General features: G+C 36.8%; 2 protein-coding genes across 3 annotated transcripts in view; one reads left to right on the top strand and one right to left on the bottom strand.

The window, feature by feature from the left end:
* Window positions 1-942: 942 nt before the first annotated feature.
* Window positions 943-4,345, top strand: LOC133632341 (transmembrane emp24 domain-containing protein 3-like). The gene is made up of 3 exons (XM_062024726.1): window positions 943-1,241; window positions 1,504-1,749; window positions 4,073-4,345. The coding sequence occupies exons 1-3, from the start codon at window positions 1,095-1,097 to the stop codon at window positions 4,304-4,306; spliced, it is 627 nt and encodes a 208-aa protein (XP_061880710.1). The 5' UTR covers window positions 943-1,094; the 3' UTR covers window positions 4,307-4,345.
* A 3,234-nt stretch (window positions 4,346-7,579) lies between these two features.
* Window positions 7,580-18,452, bottom strand: part of LOC133662896 (zinc finger protein 710-like) — a 35,587-nt gene continuing 24,714 nt past the window's right edge. The window contains exons 3-5 of one of the 2 annotated variants that reach the window (XM_062067082.1): window positions 17,701-17,892; window positions 17,459-17,630; window positions 7,580-8,667 (exon numbers count right to left, since the gene is read on the bottom strand). In XM_062067082.1, the coding sequence (XP_061923066.1) occupies window positions 8,486-8,667; window positions 17,459-17,630; window positions 17,701-17,892 (546 nt within the window). In that variant the 3' untranslated portion in view covers window positions 7,580-8,485. The remainder of the gene's footprint in view (window positions 8,668-17,458; window positions 17,631-17,700; window positions 17,893-18,452) is intronic. The other variant, XM_062067091.1, reaches the window with a different exon arrangement.

The raw sequence follows: 18,452 nt of genomic DNA, 5'->3' as shown, positions 1-18,452 counted from the left end.
GTGTTTTTTAACAATGATGTTGACTGTATGTTAAAAGAAAACGTTAAGGTTTGGGTTGTACTGCGCATACTGTAACTGGCTAACTTGAGTAGTTTTTTTGCTGTGGTATTTTGGTGTTTTTATTTATTTTTATTAAACATATACATTCAATTTGACATAATATAAAATAGACTTCCACTTAAGTCAAATCAGGAAATTAAAGTATTCATAAATAAACAAACAGTAAACGGTTAAATAAATGAAACAAAAAAACAACAATAGGGTTTTATAAGGTTGTTTTTTAACAACCTTATTTCAACAATACAAAACTTCACATACAAAACTACACACCATCCTTCAGAAAGGCAACTATATATTAGTTTTTAGACAATATTCCAATATATTAATAGAACTACTAAAAGGAAAGAGAGGAAATGGGTTTTTCTAACATAATAAAAACGTTAATCTAATCATGCTGTGTGACGTATATACGGGTACTGTAAATTCAATAGTTTTTCCCTCCATAACTTTATTTCAACAGCAATATGATGCAAAACGTCACATACAAAATAAACGCCATAATTTAAAACAAACAATATGAACATGAAGATGAACCTTCTATAATTTTTCAAAATGTTAAATATTTCCATTAAATTTTCCAGACAATAATTCAAGATAATAAACAAACTACCATAAATAATGAAAGAGAGAAAATAAAAACAATGTACATAAACATGTGCAAGGGGTAACGCTTGAAAGTAAATGTGTCTTTGATTAAAAGTGTTTTTAAAATGTGTGACGTTTTCATGGCCTTTTTTTTAAATTATTTGCCTTTGGCTTTTATTTCGCTGCATTCCCTACTTCCGGTTTTCTTTGTTACGTCATTACATCATAATTGTAAGCTTTTTTTTTTAAATTGATCATATTCGTACGTTTTTCTTTTATGACACAATATTCACCATACAGTTAGATATTCGACATAAATAACAATGAATAATCACATATTTAAAAAACAACAACAACAATAATAACCCGGAAGTCTTTTGTTGCCGCGCCACGTCAGAGCAAACATTCAATGAAGGAGTCGCCACACTTTGTGGTTTAATTTTTGAACAATGCTGCTGTTGTCGCTTTCACTGCTGCTGCTCTGTAATGTTTTGGTGCTTTTTGCCACCGAGCTCACGTTTGAGCTTCCCGACAACGAGAAGCAATGTTTCTACGAAGACCTGGACAAAGACATTAAGTTTGAGTTAGATTATCAGGTATGTCCTGAACGCACCTCTCACACAAGACACACTTGTATTATACTTATAAGGCTAAACATGTATTTTACATGCGCTTTATTTGATAAATCAATACATTTTTTCATACATTTTCACTTCATTACACTTTCATACATTTCAATACATGACTACACTTTTGTGTGACTGTTATCTTAACAGCTGTTGTCAGCCTCCCAGCTCGTATGGCTGCCATTGTTATACATTGTAACTTATTTGTGCTTCAATCTTTCTTCCAACCAAGGTGATTTCAGGAGGGAACTACGACGTGGACTGTTTTGTGACAGATCCCCACGATAACATTCTGTACAGGGAGGACAAGAAGCAGTATGACAGCTTCTCCCACACCACTGCCATGAAGGGAGTCTACAAGGTCTGCTTCAGCAATGAGTTCTCCACTTTCTCACATAAATCCATCTACCTGGATTTTCGCCATGGCGAGGAGGAGCCTCTGATTCCCAGCATGACCAGAGCGACAGCACTGACACAGGTAACGGAGGTCCGGGCAGGGGAAATTGGTTAATAATCTGCTGAGGAAAAGGCAAAACTAGTGGTCAACATTTTAACATCTTTAACCCTTACCTACATTTGGGTTATCCCGTTAAATTTGCAATAGTATGTTCGTTCTTTAATTACAATGATATTTTTAATCTACATTTAAAACAAGGGGCAGCACTGTGGAAAAGGGGTTTGTGCATGTGTCTCACAATACGAAGGTCCTGGGTTCAATCCTGGGCTCGGGATCTTCCTGTGTGGAGTTTGCATGTTCTCCCCGTGACTGCGTGGGTTCCCTCCGGGTACTGCGGCTTCCTCCCACCTCCAAAGACATGCACCTGGGGTTAGGTTGATTGGCAACACTAAATCAGTATCAGAAATACTTTAATAATCCCCAAGGGGGAATTAAGATGGTCCCTAGTGTGTGAATGTGAGTGTGAATGTTGTCTGTCTATCTGTGTTGGCCCTGTGATGAGGTGGCGACTTGTCCAGGGTGCACCCCGCCTTAAACCCGAATGCAGCTGAGATAGGCTCCAGCACCCCCTGCGACCCCCATAGGGACAAGCGGTAGACAATAGATGGATGGGATCTCAGTTAAAACAATTCTTTGTGGTCTAGATCAGGGCTCCCTTAACATGTTTGACCTCAGGACCTGACTTTTCCACTACAGAGGGGACTGGACCCTCTCAAATATTAACACTGAATTAATCTTACTCTTGATTTTAACCATATTCAATAATGTTATCTAACCTACTTACTATTTTGCCATTTCTAGTACAAAGAAGCGTATCGTTCTAACTCAGGGGTGTCAAACGTACGGCCTGAGGGGTTTTATCCGGCCCGCAGCATGAGTTTGCCAAGTATAAAAATTAACCTGAAATTTTTTTAATGAAAGAAACAGCTGTTCTATATATGTCCACTGGATGTCGCAATAGCAATATTTTGTATCTTTGTAGATGATGCTAAATATGTAAAAAATAAACCAGATGTTAGTACATCACTTGAGGAAAATGATCAAACTACATAAATAACATCCTGTAATTTTATTTTGATATATTTTTTTTATCAGAATATATTTCAAATGAACACTAATGAGTTGACTGATGAACATTATCACATAATTTATTCGGAAAATATAAATAACGACAAATAAACTATTAACCGTAACATGTAAGTGTAAAAAAAAAAAAACATTATGATTTGTACATTTTCAGAATGTGCTTGTTCTATTTTTAAACAAAGAAAACAATCTGAAGATGTCCTTATTTTTAAGTTATCGTGTCGTGATTTTACCCGTCCGGCCCACTTGGGAGTAGATTTTTATCCATGTGGCCCCCCGATCTGAAATGAGTTTGACACCCTGTTCTAACTTACGTTAGAACTTACGTTAGAACTTACGTTAGAACTTACTTATGAGTCTGTTGACTCCATTATTGAAGCGCTAAAAACTACAACATGGCTGACAGGGTGCAGATACTGTCAAAAGGGTCTTGGCCTGTCGGGGGACTTAGCCACGTTAAAGGGGAACTGCATTTTTTAAATTTTTTATTTTGCCTATTGTTCGCAATCATTATGGGAGACAAGAACACACATGTCTTTTTTGGGGGGGGATTCTAACGATGATAAAAAAAAAGTGTTTGTATGTTGTAGCCTTCAAAGCCCTTTAAGACCCATCAACCCTCCATCAATGTTTTGTATACACACTGCAATTAAATATAATGTAGTAACAGACACGTTCATAACAATATGTAATATGTACAAGATTTACCGTATTTTGGTCATTTTAATCATTGCCGGAACGAGTTCTTCTGCGCATTTATTTCCGTTTCCATAGCAGCGCACTTCTGACTTTTGGCAACAACCCCTTCCAGATACAAAAGGCACATTCGGTAACAAACAACGAAGATGACTATTTTTGAATTTTTTATCGGCTCAATTTAGCAAAATATTGGACAGGAAGTTATGCACAAATACAAAATGTGTGTGTGTGTGTGTGCGTGCATGCGTGTGCGTGCGTGTGTGTGTGTGTGTGTGTGAGTGAGATTCTGGGCAAAAACATTGCGATTTAAAAATTATTCAGAATTTTGCAGTGTTCAATATTCTGGAAAAGTGGAAAACATTTGTTATTGTGTGTATGTATATATAATACTATTTAAAAATATATACATTTTTCAAGCTAAGGTACTTTTTAAAAGACTGAATTGTTTGAAGTGAGAATAAAAATGTGTGAAAAGCTGACGTTAGTTGTCAGTAGTCAAATGTATGAGTGATTTAAAAGATTCCTAAAGCTGAACGTAACTTTCTGTATATTTGGTCAGCTGGAATCCACGTGTGTCTCCATCCACGAGATCCTGAAAGTGGTGGCTGAGTCCCAGACGTGGTATCGCCTCAGAGAAGCACACGACCGCACAAGGGCGGACCACCTGATGGAACGCGTGACTTTCTGGTCCATCGGCGAAACCGTTCTGCTGTTTATCATCGGCATCGGCCAAGTGATGATGCTCAAGAGCTTCTTCAGTGATAAGAAAGGCTCCGTGGCCGCAATGACTTAGACCTTTCTTCTTTGGTAAAAATAGAACTGTTATTTCCTCTTTGTTTAGTCAATGTGTGTTGTGTTGAAGAGCTATAACACTGGTACTGGTGTTTAAAATGACCAATTATTTATATATATTATATTATATATTTTATGATCTCTAATTTACAGTAGAGATCATTATTTTACTACATCAAGTGTTAGTACAGTATGACATTGAGTTTAACTATCCCAATTGCCCTAAAATATCGTCAAACTTTTCAATGGCCCAAAATGACATGTAAAACCCAATATTTGTTTTACTGTTTATTAAGTTGTTTGTATTTATGTTTTTACAAGATAGAACTTACTTTTTCGTCTATCTTATGTTTTCTATGAAGGTAAATTCTGACCATTTCATTTGTATTCTGTTAGTGCCTTACTTGTTTTTTGTTTGCTTCCCTGCTCCACTTCAATAACACCCCTTTTCCTGGTTATAACTTAAAGCGATGATGTACAATAAGTATATATAATAATTTTTTTTCAAGTATGTTTTCAGTAAAAACAAATGTCTATATCTAGACAAACTACAAAAAGCCTCAAATAAATGCATCTGATTCTCTCCCTATTAAACACGTGTAAATACTGTATAATATAGTTTTATTTATATATGGTTATGTAATGTAATTGAAAATGTTTTGTATTTACACTATACAATTGTAAATCGTGACATTCACTTAAGTACCTGAACGCATCTTTAGCTGGCATTCAAATAAGCTCCTCTTTCATTCGTCAAGTGCTGATCGTGTTGGCCAATCAAAAACGTTTTCTTAAATTCGACGCCAGAATGTCCCTCGCTTAATTTTCTTAGCAGTTAATCTTCAATTTATTTCATTTCAGTAACTCCAGTAATATGTCAGCTTAACAAACACCAAGTGTTCATTTCATTTTACGTTTCGTGCTTTTGAGATACGTTTTTATACTGCAAGGAACCAACTACTGTAATGAATTAACTAGTAATTAGTCTACGAAACAGAATAACGCCTCAGGAGGCCATTACTGATTGGCTGCCTGCCATGGTTAAAGTACCCAATCAAAAGCTGACATATCACGTGATTGTCCATTTAAAGCCTAATCGCAGGTGCAGGTTTTCATTTGTGTCCGTTTAAAATTTAAAACGTTAAAGTTTGCTCTGCTAGTCATGTGCAAAAAAGTAGCGGCGGAAGAGTAATCAGCTCGTTGGTGTGTTGTCATTAAGACCTGCGCAGTGATGCTCAAGGTAAACTAAGCCTTTAAGGATGTTCGCTTAAAAATATAACAAAGGTTTATATTAGTAAATCATGGCAGGTGCAAGTCCGTCTTTCTCTCCAAGTCGCCCCCTGCTGGCCATTACACAGAATGCAGCATTTTCGCCAAAAACTAACCGCTGACGCACTTACTCACAATCACCAGCAGGTGTCGCCATTGACCCCAAATTTTTTTAGTGTCACTTCATCCGACAGTTTGAGGTACACAAGAGTTGAAAGTACGGTATATAAAAAAGTGTTGCCTTTGCAAATTTAAATACTGCTTAATATTAATTGGTGTTTTTATTAAGTTGATTGGATTATGCAGCTGTTTCTAATGTTGGGTCCAATGTATTAATAAGGTCTATTTGACGTGTCGTGTATGGATTTACCACTTCATACATGATCCGACCTTTTCCAATGTAATGTTACGTAAGAAGCTTGTAATGACGTAGCAGTGTAGTTTTAGGGGCAGTATTGTGTCAGGGTCTAATCACCATCCAGCTGTGCAACATAATACGTACGCAGCATCATGCAAATAATGAGCATACCGGAATGTTTCTCTCCACATATCTATGAAAATGTTCAATACATTCACTGCAATATTGTAAAGCGGAGAGACAATGTTGAACTTGAACTGCCACACAAAAGCCAATCAGAAGTAAACCAGTAGGCGCTGTCTTTTTCCAAAAACTAACTCAAATTATATATGTGTGTGTGTGTGTGTGTGTATATGTATATATATTTATATTTGTTTTAATTATATTTTTATATATGTATGTATGTATGTATATATATATATATATATATATATATATATATATATATATATATATATATATATATATATATATATATATATATATATATATATATATATATATATATATGCATGGATATATTTACATATATTTATATACATATATTTTTAATAGTTATATATATATACATATACATATATACACACATGTCTACTCCTATAGATGTGTATATACACACATATATATACAAATACATACAGTATATACACATGTATAGATTTGTATATATACATACATGTGTATAGATACATATATATATATACACATGTACACATATATACATATAAATATATATATATATATATATTTACCGAGTCATACCACAGACTATAAAAATGGGACCCATTACCTCCCTGCTTGGCACTCAGCATCAAGGGTTGGAATTGGGGGTTAAATCACCAAAAATGATTCCCCTCAACTCCCAGGGGGTGAACAAGGGTGATGGGTCAAATGCACAGAAAATAATTTCGCCACACCTAGTGTGTGTGACAATCATTGGTACTTTAACTTTTGTATACACATATAATGTATATACACACTATATTAGTGTGTGTGTGTGTGTATATATATATATATATATATATATATATATATATATATATATATATATATATATATATATATATATATATATATATATATATAGATGTATGTAATAGGTTGATTGGCAACACTAAATTGGCCCTAGTGTGTCTGTGTTGGCCCTGCGATGAGGTGTCAACTTGTCCAGGGTGTACCCCGCCTTCCGCTCGAGTGTAGCTGGGATAGACTCCAGCCCCCCTGTGACCCTGAAAGGGACAAGCGGTAGAAAATGGATGGGTGGATTTTAGCAGTAACATTTTCTTAATTTGTTACGGTTTTCTTATTACATTAGTTTAACTGTAATAAAATGAAATACTAAATGTAGTAATAGTTGTTTTTTTTACTAATATTTCCATAAAATAACTATTCTTGCAGTATTATGACAATGTTTCTAAAATTATGACATAAAAAATTCCATAATTTTTTGTAACTCTATAACTTCATTTTTTGTAAACATTAACTAGGTACCGCTGCACAGGCTGTGACGACTTTTTCTTGTCAGCAAAATTTCCAAATGTAGAAATTAAAGGATTGACAATCCAATGTAAAACATTACTATAACAAAATCAACATGAAAACTAAATGACATTCCAGACAAGCCAAGCTTATTGTTCATTTAAACTAGAGATTTTTTTATTATTAAATATTCCATGGTCAAATTTCCATGATGTTTAAGTTTGATAATGTTGAACTAGTCTTTTGCTTTTATCATCAAAAAAAAGCGGACTGACCTGCATGGCAGGACAGGGGGAGCTCACCTCCCCGAAACAGAATCATGAGGAGCAGGCAGGACCATCATATTTAGTCCACTTTCAATTCACACTATTTTTTTTATAACATATACAGAATGTACACTTGGAATATTTTTCTCCGATTGAATTGAAAGTGAAGAAAAAAAACAACAACCTGCCTAAACTCCAAACAAACACTAAAGAAGAAAAATGCTCCTCAGTTTGCACTTCAAACGATTTAAATGTCCAACCCTACAGAGTTCATAAGACCGTCTGGACTTTTACAGTCTGCTTCCCTCCAGTTTACTGAAGACAGGCTTCCTTAAAAAGGAAAACAAAAATCTTCCTCTACGAAAGCTCGCTTTATATTGGCTCAAAAACTGTCAAAATAAATAAACTTAATAAACAAGTATAGCAACTAACTACACAGTTTAGACTATTCATGTCAAGCTAAAGTCACATGTGTTGTATCTCATTGGTAGAGGAGAGAGTGCATGTAAGGATTGTTATGTTCATAAGTGCATTGCAATCTAAAGAATATAGTGACAATGTATCAAACATGTAGTTATGTATCAAACATGTGTACTGTAGTTATGTATCAAATATGTATACTGCAGTTATTACATAGCCTAACTGGCCCTTACAGTCCAAAAATATACGCTTGTGATTAACAGGAAGTCCAATCAATGGCCTTTTCTTGTAGTTATTGATCCACGCATACAACACAAACTTTCACAGTATTCTCCTTGAGAGTCAAGTCACTCGTCTCCGTCTGCGCGTTAGTTCTTTCCCAGCAAGTTCAGGGTGTGGCGTAGGCGTTGGTGTCCTTGCCAAAGTTGTAATAGTCCTCCATGTCTTCCATGTTGGTCGTGGTCAGCTTGGTAAGGTTCTGAGAACCGCTATTGTCCATGTTGTCGGGCGACGTGAAGCCGAAGCTCTGACCTTCATATTCTCCCTGGTTGTCCATTTCCGGAAGCACCTCTGGATAAGGAAGGCATAGAGGGGGGAAAAAAAGGTAAGTTTAAAAGGACGGTCCACATTATTAGGTACACCTGCATATTCTCATTGGAGTTGATATAGTTTAGCTGACGCGGGTCCAAAGCTAAAGTTGCGGACCATTAGCGGCCCGCAACTTGTTTATCGACCCGCGACACATTCTTTACACAAAGAACTAAAATATGCAATTTTGGGAGAGATAGATAGATAGTACTTTATTGATTCCTTCAGGAGAGTTCCCTCGGAAAAATTAAAATTTCAGCAGCAGCGTACAGAATTGAGATCAAATTTAAAAAGTAAATAGTGGGGGTATAAATGGAAACAAAATAGAATATTACAATAAGAATAAAAATAAAAAGCGACAATGAGAATAAAAATATAACAGTAAAATAATAATATAACAAGAAAAACTAGGCAGTAGTGACCATATTATGAAAAAAAACGAGAAACTGCATGTTAATGCTGAAATGTGCAAGCCGAACTTAAATACTAACATTAGCATTAGAATGCCTCAAGAACCAAGTCATATGTCTCTGAAGCGTACGTATGTGAAATTAGCTTAAAAAGTTAGCATGTCTCGGTATGAAAATGTCTTATAATTGTTATTATTATCACGATAATTTTAGATGTGGTCAAAGTTTTAAAAAACTACTTATACTGAAATCTTTTAATTTAAAAAACAGACACTTTCAAACTGTATGTATGTAGCTCGAGTAGAAAATTGAATGTGCCTAGGAAAGCAACACAAGCATTATAAAAGTAATATGGCAGAAGCAAAATAACATAAATAAATAAAATGAATGTAAAAATTGCGCAAAATAATAAGATTATTTTTTATCAATATTGAAATCATGACTATTAATCAGGATTATTGGTTATGTTTGGTAAAACAATGTTGGGGTGTGAATGCAACGCCATCATTTAATTTGAAATATGTAATAAAAATGCTCTATATATATATATATATATATATATATATATATATATATATATATATATATATATATATATATATATATATATATATATATATATATATATATATATATATATATATATATATATATATATATATATATATATATATATATATATATATATATATATATATATTCCTCACGCACTAAATGACCCAGAGTGCGCACTTGCTGCACGCTTGCCCGACACTGCGGCACGAGCCCGATGATGTCACGTTATCGATGGGAAAATGCATTTTTAGACAATACGATTTGCCTGAGCAGCTAGGAAAACCAGAGAGTAAAAATTGAGACTTCCCGCGGGCCGGATTTTGGGGACCGCTGCTCTAGATAAACGTTATCTATATATTTAAAGACAAATATTTGTGTTTTTGTTCATCAATAGTATCAATGTGTCCGCTTTTTCTCAGTACATGATGCCTTTATCTCTATTTTTACATTTTCATAGGAGGTATTTTTAAAGTTATGTACATACTACATGTACTAATGTGTGTACATGTACACACTGTATCGGGACAGATCAATTGAGAGTTTAAGGAGAAATATGTCGTATAGGAATTAATTATACACCATAAAACATTAACAAAGTGCCATGTCACATGAATGGTTTTTAAAGTAATAACTTTGTGGAATGAAAAAAAACCACAAGTAAGGTAAAAATAAAAAAACGTGGTGTGTACTTTTTGCTATCAATATAAAACACAAAGCAGTTTGGCTAATGAAGATGAAGTCTAATAAACAAGCTTTTTTCTTTTCTAACAAAACCTCCTAGTTGTTCAGTGCAACAGTTTGGCCAACAAAAATAAACAGGAGTGATACCTCTCACATCAATACACAATGTTTGTGCCTCACAGACAATTCAGCCTGCGTTCAATTCGATGAGATGACAAAACATTTTAGCTAGTAATGATGTTATTGGAACACTGACAAAGTTAGCAGTTAAAATAAAGGACGAGCGAGCATCCCAGTCAATAAACTAAAGACTTCATAAACAAGTTGTGGCAACATTGCCTGTTGCATGCTAACTCTCAGTCCCAGCAGCTGACGAAAGGACTCTAGATGCACGTTCAAAATGAAACTGCAACATCAAATATTGTTCTCCTCCAACAGCATTGCACTCTTGAATGCACATCGAGACTCCACGGAAGTAGAATCGATTGAAATGAAGTGAAACGAAGTGATTGGCTCTGTTTACTCGGAGGGAACATTTTCAAAGCAAAGTCCGTGTAGTCGCTGCCATGTTTCCTCGAGCCTAATGGCTCTAATGTGCATGCGCCGGCGCTGCGGCGTGTCAATTTCCAGGAAGTAAGCAGTGTTGCCTAATATGCATGAATAAATGACGGTTTTTCGGTAATTAAAATTTTTTAACGGTATTACTAACCATCTGGAGTTTTATCGCGGTTATCATTATACCGTTTACCGTTACATCCCTAGTCAAGTACCAAGTTAATTGACTGAGGTGTTGGGCTGTAAAATTGGCTAAAAAAAACCTGCTAGAATGTTAACGTCAGCATGCTAACAGTTGCCAAGTTTTAAGAGTATGAAGCTTTCGGCTGCAAAATTGGCTAAAAAAGTTAGAATAATGTTAACACTACCTGCAGCTGTACCTGTTTAATTTAGGACAAAATGAGGTATATCAGGGGTCTCAAACATGCGGCCGAGACGTCATTGTGCGGCCCCCACCTTACTATGATAGTTTAATGTTAGTGCGGCCCGCAAGTTTTAAATGAATGGCGCTTGACAGCGTTGCGAGTTTTAAATGAATGGTGCTTGACAGCGTTGTGTGCGGAGCTGAGTGGTAGTATAAGGCTCTCAAGGGCGTGCCGCAATGGCACTGCCTTTAGAGTCCCCTAGAAACTGTCACCCATCCATCCATCCATTTTCTACCGTTTATTCCCTTTGGGGTCGCGGGGGGCGCTGGAGCCTATCTCAGCTAGAATCGGGCAGAAGGCGGAGTACACCCTGGACAAGTCGCCACCTCATCACCGCATCATCTTTTTCTCCATACTAACAGCGTGCCGGCCCAGACACATGTTGTACGAGGCTGCTGCAGACACACGCCAGTTATTGCAAGACATACTTGAGGAGCAGCCATACATGTCACACTGAGGGTGGTCATATTTTATTTTATTTATTTTTTAACACTGTTACAAATATGTGCCACACTGTGAATTCACACCAAACAAGAATGACAAACACATTTCGGGAGAACGTCCACAACTAAACACAACAGAAAAAATACCCAGAATCCTTTGCAGCCCTAACTTTTCCGGGCTGCAAAAACACCCCCGCCTCCTCCCAACCCCGCGCAACTCAACCCCCCCACACACACCTCAAACTGGACCCCAGCGCTGGGCGAATCAGACGTGTAACACGTTAGTGGTGATGTTAGCCCGTTCGGGGCTAATTGTGCTACCGTAACTGTAAACTCCACGGCGAGCCACCCCCTCCTGTTGGCTCCAGGCAGAGACGATTTTTGATGTAATATTTCTTTGTTGAGCACGGAAGCACCCCGACGTGTCTTATTTCATTCCTTTTTTATTTATCTCCTTCATTGATGTGCATCTTTGATCGATAGACAATTATACCTCAATTATTCAATTATACATTTACACACCAATGCCTGAGAAGGAGCAGGATGAAGAAAAATCTTATATTTTTCTGCCCCCTTCAACATAATACGTGGTCTTACTTAATGATATCATATATGATACATATATGATATAAACCAACAATTACATCCAAATATAACGAAAACAAACAAAAAAACACAAGAAGTGCAAAACTTCATGATGTACAAACCAAACAAAAAAAACAAAAGAAGTAATATACACCTCACGGGATGATACAAAACAAATACAAAACCAGGCAAAAAATAAGTAAAATAATAAATATAAATCAAAGTGTAAACACTTATGGCTGTCCATATGATTTTATTGTTCTGACTTTATATATTTTTTCAATTGGAATATATTTTTACAATCTTTTATCTCATTGTAAAGAGAATTCTATAGTTTAACCCCCACCACTGATATGCACATTTGTTTTAAAGTTGTCCTTGAATACTGATGTTGGAAATGACCTTTTCTTCTATGCTCTTCATTCTCACAAGTGATGACAAACATTTTTTGTAAATTTGATGGTAATGTTTTACTTTTAGCCTTAAACATGACACATAATGTGTGTAACTTTACTAGCTCCTGTAATTTCAATGAACCCGAATTAATAAATAATATGTTAGTGTGTTCTAAATAATCTACTTTATGAATAATCCTTGTAGCTCTTTTCTGTAGTTGATACAGAGAAAGTTGCAGTGCACAAGCAATACAATTTGAAACGTCATTATACAACTAGACATGCTGAGGAGTATGCAAAATACCAGGGAGATGAGAGAGTGAACCGGGTTGCAAATTTTAAAACCAGTCTACTGAGGCAACAAGATTTCGTCAAGAAAGCAAGCGAAAAGAGCGATGCAGCAGTCAAAGCTAGCTACATGGTGAGTGAGATGGTTGCTAGGGCGGGAAAGCCATTCAAAGAAGGTGAATTCATTAAAAAGTGCATGTTAGATTTTTTTTAAGAAATCTTTTCTTGCGGCCCAGCCTCACCCAGTTTCTGCATCCAGTGGCCCCCAGGTAAATTGAGTTTGAGACCCCTGAGGTATATGCTTCGTTATCGATAACTTATATATAATAACATAATAATTATGTTTAGCACTGATTGACATATATTGTATTGATATCTTTAATTTAATAATTTAATATTTAATTTAATGTCAAGTCATCACTAAATGGCCCTGATATGTCAAAAGGCAATAATAAACTATGTTCTTTTCTAATACCTTTATAACTGATAACGGTAGTTCAGCCGGGATATGATCATTTCAAAATTATATTTAGAGCCCCAAAAATCACAAATAATTTCATATAATTCTCCTTACATCATGTCCGAAAAGGAGTAGGAAGAAGCAAAGTTTATTTAATCCTACCCCTTTCCCACTTCAGAGCGTTTACAAATACATATGTTCACGTCTTCTTTTTGTAACACAAAATTACCTTAGTGAATGATTAATACAGCAGTTCTTGCAATATATAATTAAGTCAGCCATGATAAATAAACATACTGAGATTAAGAATATTCCGTTTTCAATAGGGTTGAAGATATTTCTCATAATTCTTCTTCCTTGTACTTTGTAAGCACTATTAATTTGAACAACCTCTTAAACTGGATCATATCAGTACAATGTTTAACTTCTTTGCTTAATCCATTCCATTGTTTAATTCCACATACTGATATACTAAAGGTCTTAAATGTTGTACGTGCATACAAATGTTTTAAGTTAGTTTTTCCTCTAAGGTTATACTTCTCTTTAGTTGAGAAGAATTGTTGTACATTCTTGGGTAGCAGTTTATAGTTTGCTTTGTACATCATTTTAGCTGTTTGCAATTTTACCAAATCGTTGAATTTCACAATTTTGGATTCAATAAATAGTGTTTTTAATGTTCTCTATATCTAACATTACGTATCAGTCTAAATTATCTTTTTTGTAACACGGTTAGTGAATGAAGTGCACATTTGTAGTTATTTCCCCATATATCTGCACAATAACTCAGATATGGTAACACTATCGAGCAGTAGAAAATATGGCGTGATTTTTGGTCCAAAACATATCTTGCTTTGTTCATTATTGAAATATTTCTTGCCACCTTATGTTGCATATTTTTTATGTGTGCGTACATGGGAGAGAATGCAGTGCGTCAGGTTGGATGCAACATGGAGTTATGCTGAATGAAATGTGGTGGTAATTTTACTGTTGGCCCTTGGCTTGCCATCAAAGTAGGCCTATGCGATATATATTATTATACATAATATATTTTGATGGTCAAAGTAAGGTAAGGTAATGACAGCAATCTGTCCCGACTCCCGACTAAAATATTGCTGCGTAACCTTACAAATACATTTGGCTAATCGACATCAGTAAAATGTGGCATAATTACTTAGTAAACCATCTTGCAAGAAGCATAAACAAGAGAAACCTACATCGTAGGACTCGTCGATTGCCATTTGAAGTTCCTTGGAGTAAGATTCGGCTGCGTATCTGGCAACCTCAGTCATGGAGTGTAGGACGGGACTACAGAATTTTAACTGTGATTGCAGTACCATTTCTGTTCAGATTACTACATATGGCACCTTTAATGTACAATATGTATCGCAATGGGCCCCGCATCCTTAAATGCTTACTGTATGTATGAGGCCCTCGCAGGGAAAAAGTTTGGATACCCCTGAATTTAACAGTTGACATGTGCGTTTGGGTGCCGCTCTGAGACAAATTTGATTTGCGAAAATAACGTTGATTGGCCAAAACGCATTGGACAAAGTTACAGTCGGAAAATCTTGGAGGGACTGATTAATGGCAGAGAGGAGCAAAATGTGATGACAACCATGGAACAGGAACTGGGGTACATACGCTTCTGTCCCGGCTGCTCAGTACAATAATGCACTAAAACGGTTTATAGTTTTTTGTACACGTGCATGGCAGTTAAGTGTGACTTAAAACATAAAACCAAGGAGACAATTAGATTTTGGAACATATTACAATTTCCACTATTGCCTAGTGATCCTATTTAGGGGTATACCGATTGATCAATATATCAATTTGTATCCCTAAGTTTCAAGTTTATCGATCTGTACACGGCGATTTGGACTTCTGGCACATATGTATCGATCCAACATTGATTCAAAAGGCAATAAATAAATTTTATCGATACTAGAAAAAAGAAAACATAAGATTTAGGAACGGAAGACTTTATATGAAGTTTAGCACTTTTAATTGGACAGGACGTTAAACGTTATTCAAGTCTGTCTGCCCGTCTTTGGCGTCATCAAAACAAAATTGGCAGATAGCTACGGTGGTCGAGAAAAGTCATAACAAATGCAAACGCCACAAGACAGTGTCATAAATTACGACACACAAACTTTCAGCTACAGTACGATTGCAAAAACCACAACAAATACAAACAACACAACACAATAATATGGTCAAAGTAAGGTAAGGGACGGCGTGGCGAAAGTGGGAGAGTGGCCGTGCCAGCAATCTGAGGGTTACTGGTTCAATCCCCACCTTCTACCATCCTAGTCACGTCCGTTGTGTCCTTGAGCAAGACACTTCACCCTTGCTCCTGATGGGACTGGTTAGCGCCTTGCATGGCAGCTCCCGCCATCAGTGTGTGAATGTGTGTGAGTGAATGGGTGAATGTGGAAAATAGTGTCAAAGCGATTTGAGTTCCTTAAAAAAGGTAGAAAAGCGCTATACAAGTACAACCCATTTACCATTTACCAATATAAAGCCACAACTTAACTTTAAGCCGCAAAGGATGCGACGGACAAAAGGAAAGTGACAGCTGAGCAAGTTTGCAGACGGACCAGCTTGAAACATAAGGTTAAAAACAGTGTGATAAACACAGTATATTAGTATGATTGAGAAAGTAAAAAAAATGTAATTCATGACCGAAAAAGTGGTCACAACTTACTTACTTCCAACTTTGTTCATTACACCCTCGGCCATTTGGTCCATGTGTCGCTGAAACTTGTCTGCTGTCACTTCCGTTAATGTCTTTATAATGTTCCGTGTTTAATCAGGTCAAAGCTCTACTAATTCAGTCTGAAAAGATTTGGTTGCACTTAATTTTTCAGGTAAATCTACTGCTAATTCAACCTCAAAAGATGTTGCTTGCATTTTATTTTCTATAATAATATTGTATTATTTCTATAATGGGAAAAAAAAAAGCAGAAGCAGTATGTAAATCTACTATTAAAATGTTGGTTACTGTACTTTGATTGAAAAGTTCGCAAATGTTGAAAATGTGAGCAGAAAAGTTTTCCTTTTGTTATTTCAACCTAAAGTGTTGGTTGCACTTTATTCAAATATGATGTAAATGCAAAGACCAATTATTGTGGTTTACGTTCGTATTTGTATCCATAATTCATCCATCCAGCCATCCATCCATCTTTTTCCGCTTATCCGAGGTCAGGTCGCGGGGACTGCAGCCTAAGCAGGGAAGCCCAGACTTCCCTCTCCCCAGCCACTTCATCCAGCTCCTCCTGGGGGATCCCGAGGTGTTTCCAGGCCAGCCGGGAGACATAGTCTTCCCAACGTGTCCTGGGTCTTCCCTGTGGTCTCCTACCGATCGGACGTGCCCGAAACACCTCCCTGGGGAGGCGTTCGGGTGGCATCCTGACCAGATGCCCGATTTACCTCATCTGGCTCCTCTCGATGTGGAGGAGCAGCGGCTTTAGTTTGAGCTCCTCCCGGATGACAGAGCTTCTCACCCTATCTCTAAGGGAGAGCCCCGCCACCCGGCAGAGGAAGCTCATTTCGGCCGCTTGTACCCGTGATTTTGTCCTTTCGGTCATAACCCAAAGCTCATGACCATAGGTGAGGATGGGAACGTAGATCGACCAGTAAATTGAGAGCTTTGCCTTAATAATAATTCATTTATACATAATTCCCTGAGAAGAAATAAGAGGAATATAGGAAACTTTACTTGCAATTGCCAGTATCCACTATTTATTTCATTGTCACACTGGTTGCTTTCTTTGCTAAAAAGTTACTGAATCGCTTGGGATCGTATCTTTCTACAATAATAATAATAATAATGTTGTCCCTGAATCGTACCGGCAAACACAAATACTGAATTGAATCATTGCACCCCTAGTCAAAATAGAGCCATGTGTGCAAACAAAACCTCACTATTACAACTGCAATATGAAATATGTGTATGCAGAAGTTTTAGCAGGCTGACCTTGTCCTTCAGGGGACACGTCCATCCCGTGTTTGACCTTCATGTGCCTGCTGAGGTTGCCCTTCAGGTTGAACTTGCTAGTGCAGTAGGGGCACTTGAAAGGCTTACTGCCAGCGTGCAGATGCATGTGGCCCAGCAGGTTGTACATTCTGTTGAAAGATTTGCCACACACCTGGAAACAGCAGAGGACATGATTATCTACTGTATGTCTACTGAAGTGACGCCTGACCTTTCACACTCGCCTTGCATTTGAAGGGCTTGACGGGCAGGTGGACGATCATGTGGGTCTTTAGTGTCTGTTTCTGAATGAAGCTCTTGAAGCAGACGTGACACTGGAAGGGCCGCACGCTGTTGTGGATGAGCATGTGTCTCTTGAGGTTGGCAGACAGTGTGAACTCGCGCGAACATACTTCACACTTGTGGCCTTTTGTGCCCTGCAAGATGCAAAAAACCCCAAAAACTCAACATTTAACATGCAGGGTTTAAATTACGAGGCACACTACCTGGATATAACCAGCAGAGGTGCTGTCTAAAGAAGCTAAAAACACCTGCAAATGGTAGGAGCTTGCAAATAAAGTCAGATTTTCAGCTATCACTGTTAAAGGGGTACTGTACCTTTTGGGGGAGTTTGCATATCATTCACAATCCTTATGTAAGACAAGAACACATGTTTTTCTTTTATGCATTTTAACTCGTGAAATATGGCACATACAAGGCGGCTAACAATGCAGCAAATAAGAGTACACTATTCTGTCCATGAATGAAGCAGTTTTAAAAAAACATCCAAAAACTGCCAACAATACTCCATTTACATATCGTGACCTGAATATTAACCAATTATTTGCAATATTGTTATTTTAAGCGCTAATACAAATGAACTATTTTTAGTGGCATCGTGATCACACAGAGAGCCAATTAGCTTATGATGCTATATTGACATACTGAACCAGTGAGATGCTGCATCGCCTCGGAACTGGTGAAAGTTAACTCTAGA

Source organism: Entelurus aequoreus, linkage group LG02 (assembly GCF_033978785.1).
Source record: "Entelurus aequoreus isolate RoL-2023_Sb linkage group LG02, RoL_Eaeq_v1.1, whole genome shotgun sequence".
Classification (NCBI taxonomy): Eukaryota; Metazoa; Chordata; class Actinopteri; order Syngnathiformes; family Syngnathidae; genus Entelurus; species Entelurus aequoreus.
The sequence above is the reverse complement of the archived record's forward strand: the minus strand, read 5'-3'. Positions and strand labels throughout refer to the sequence as shown.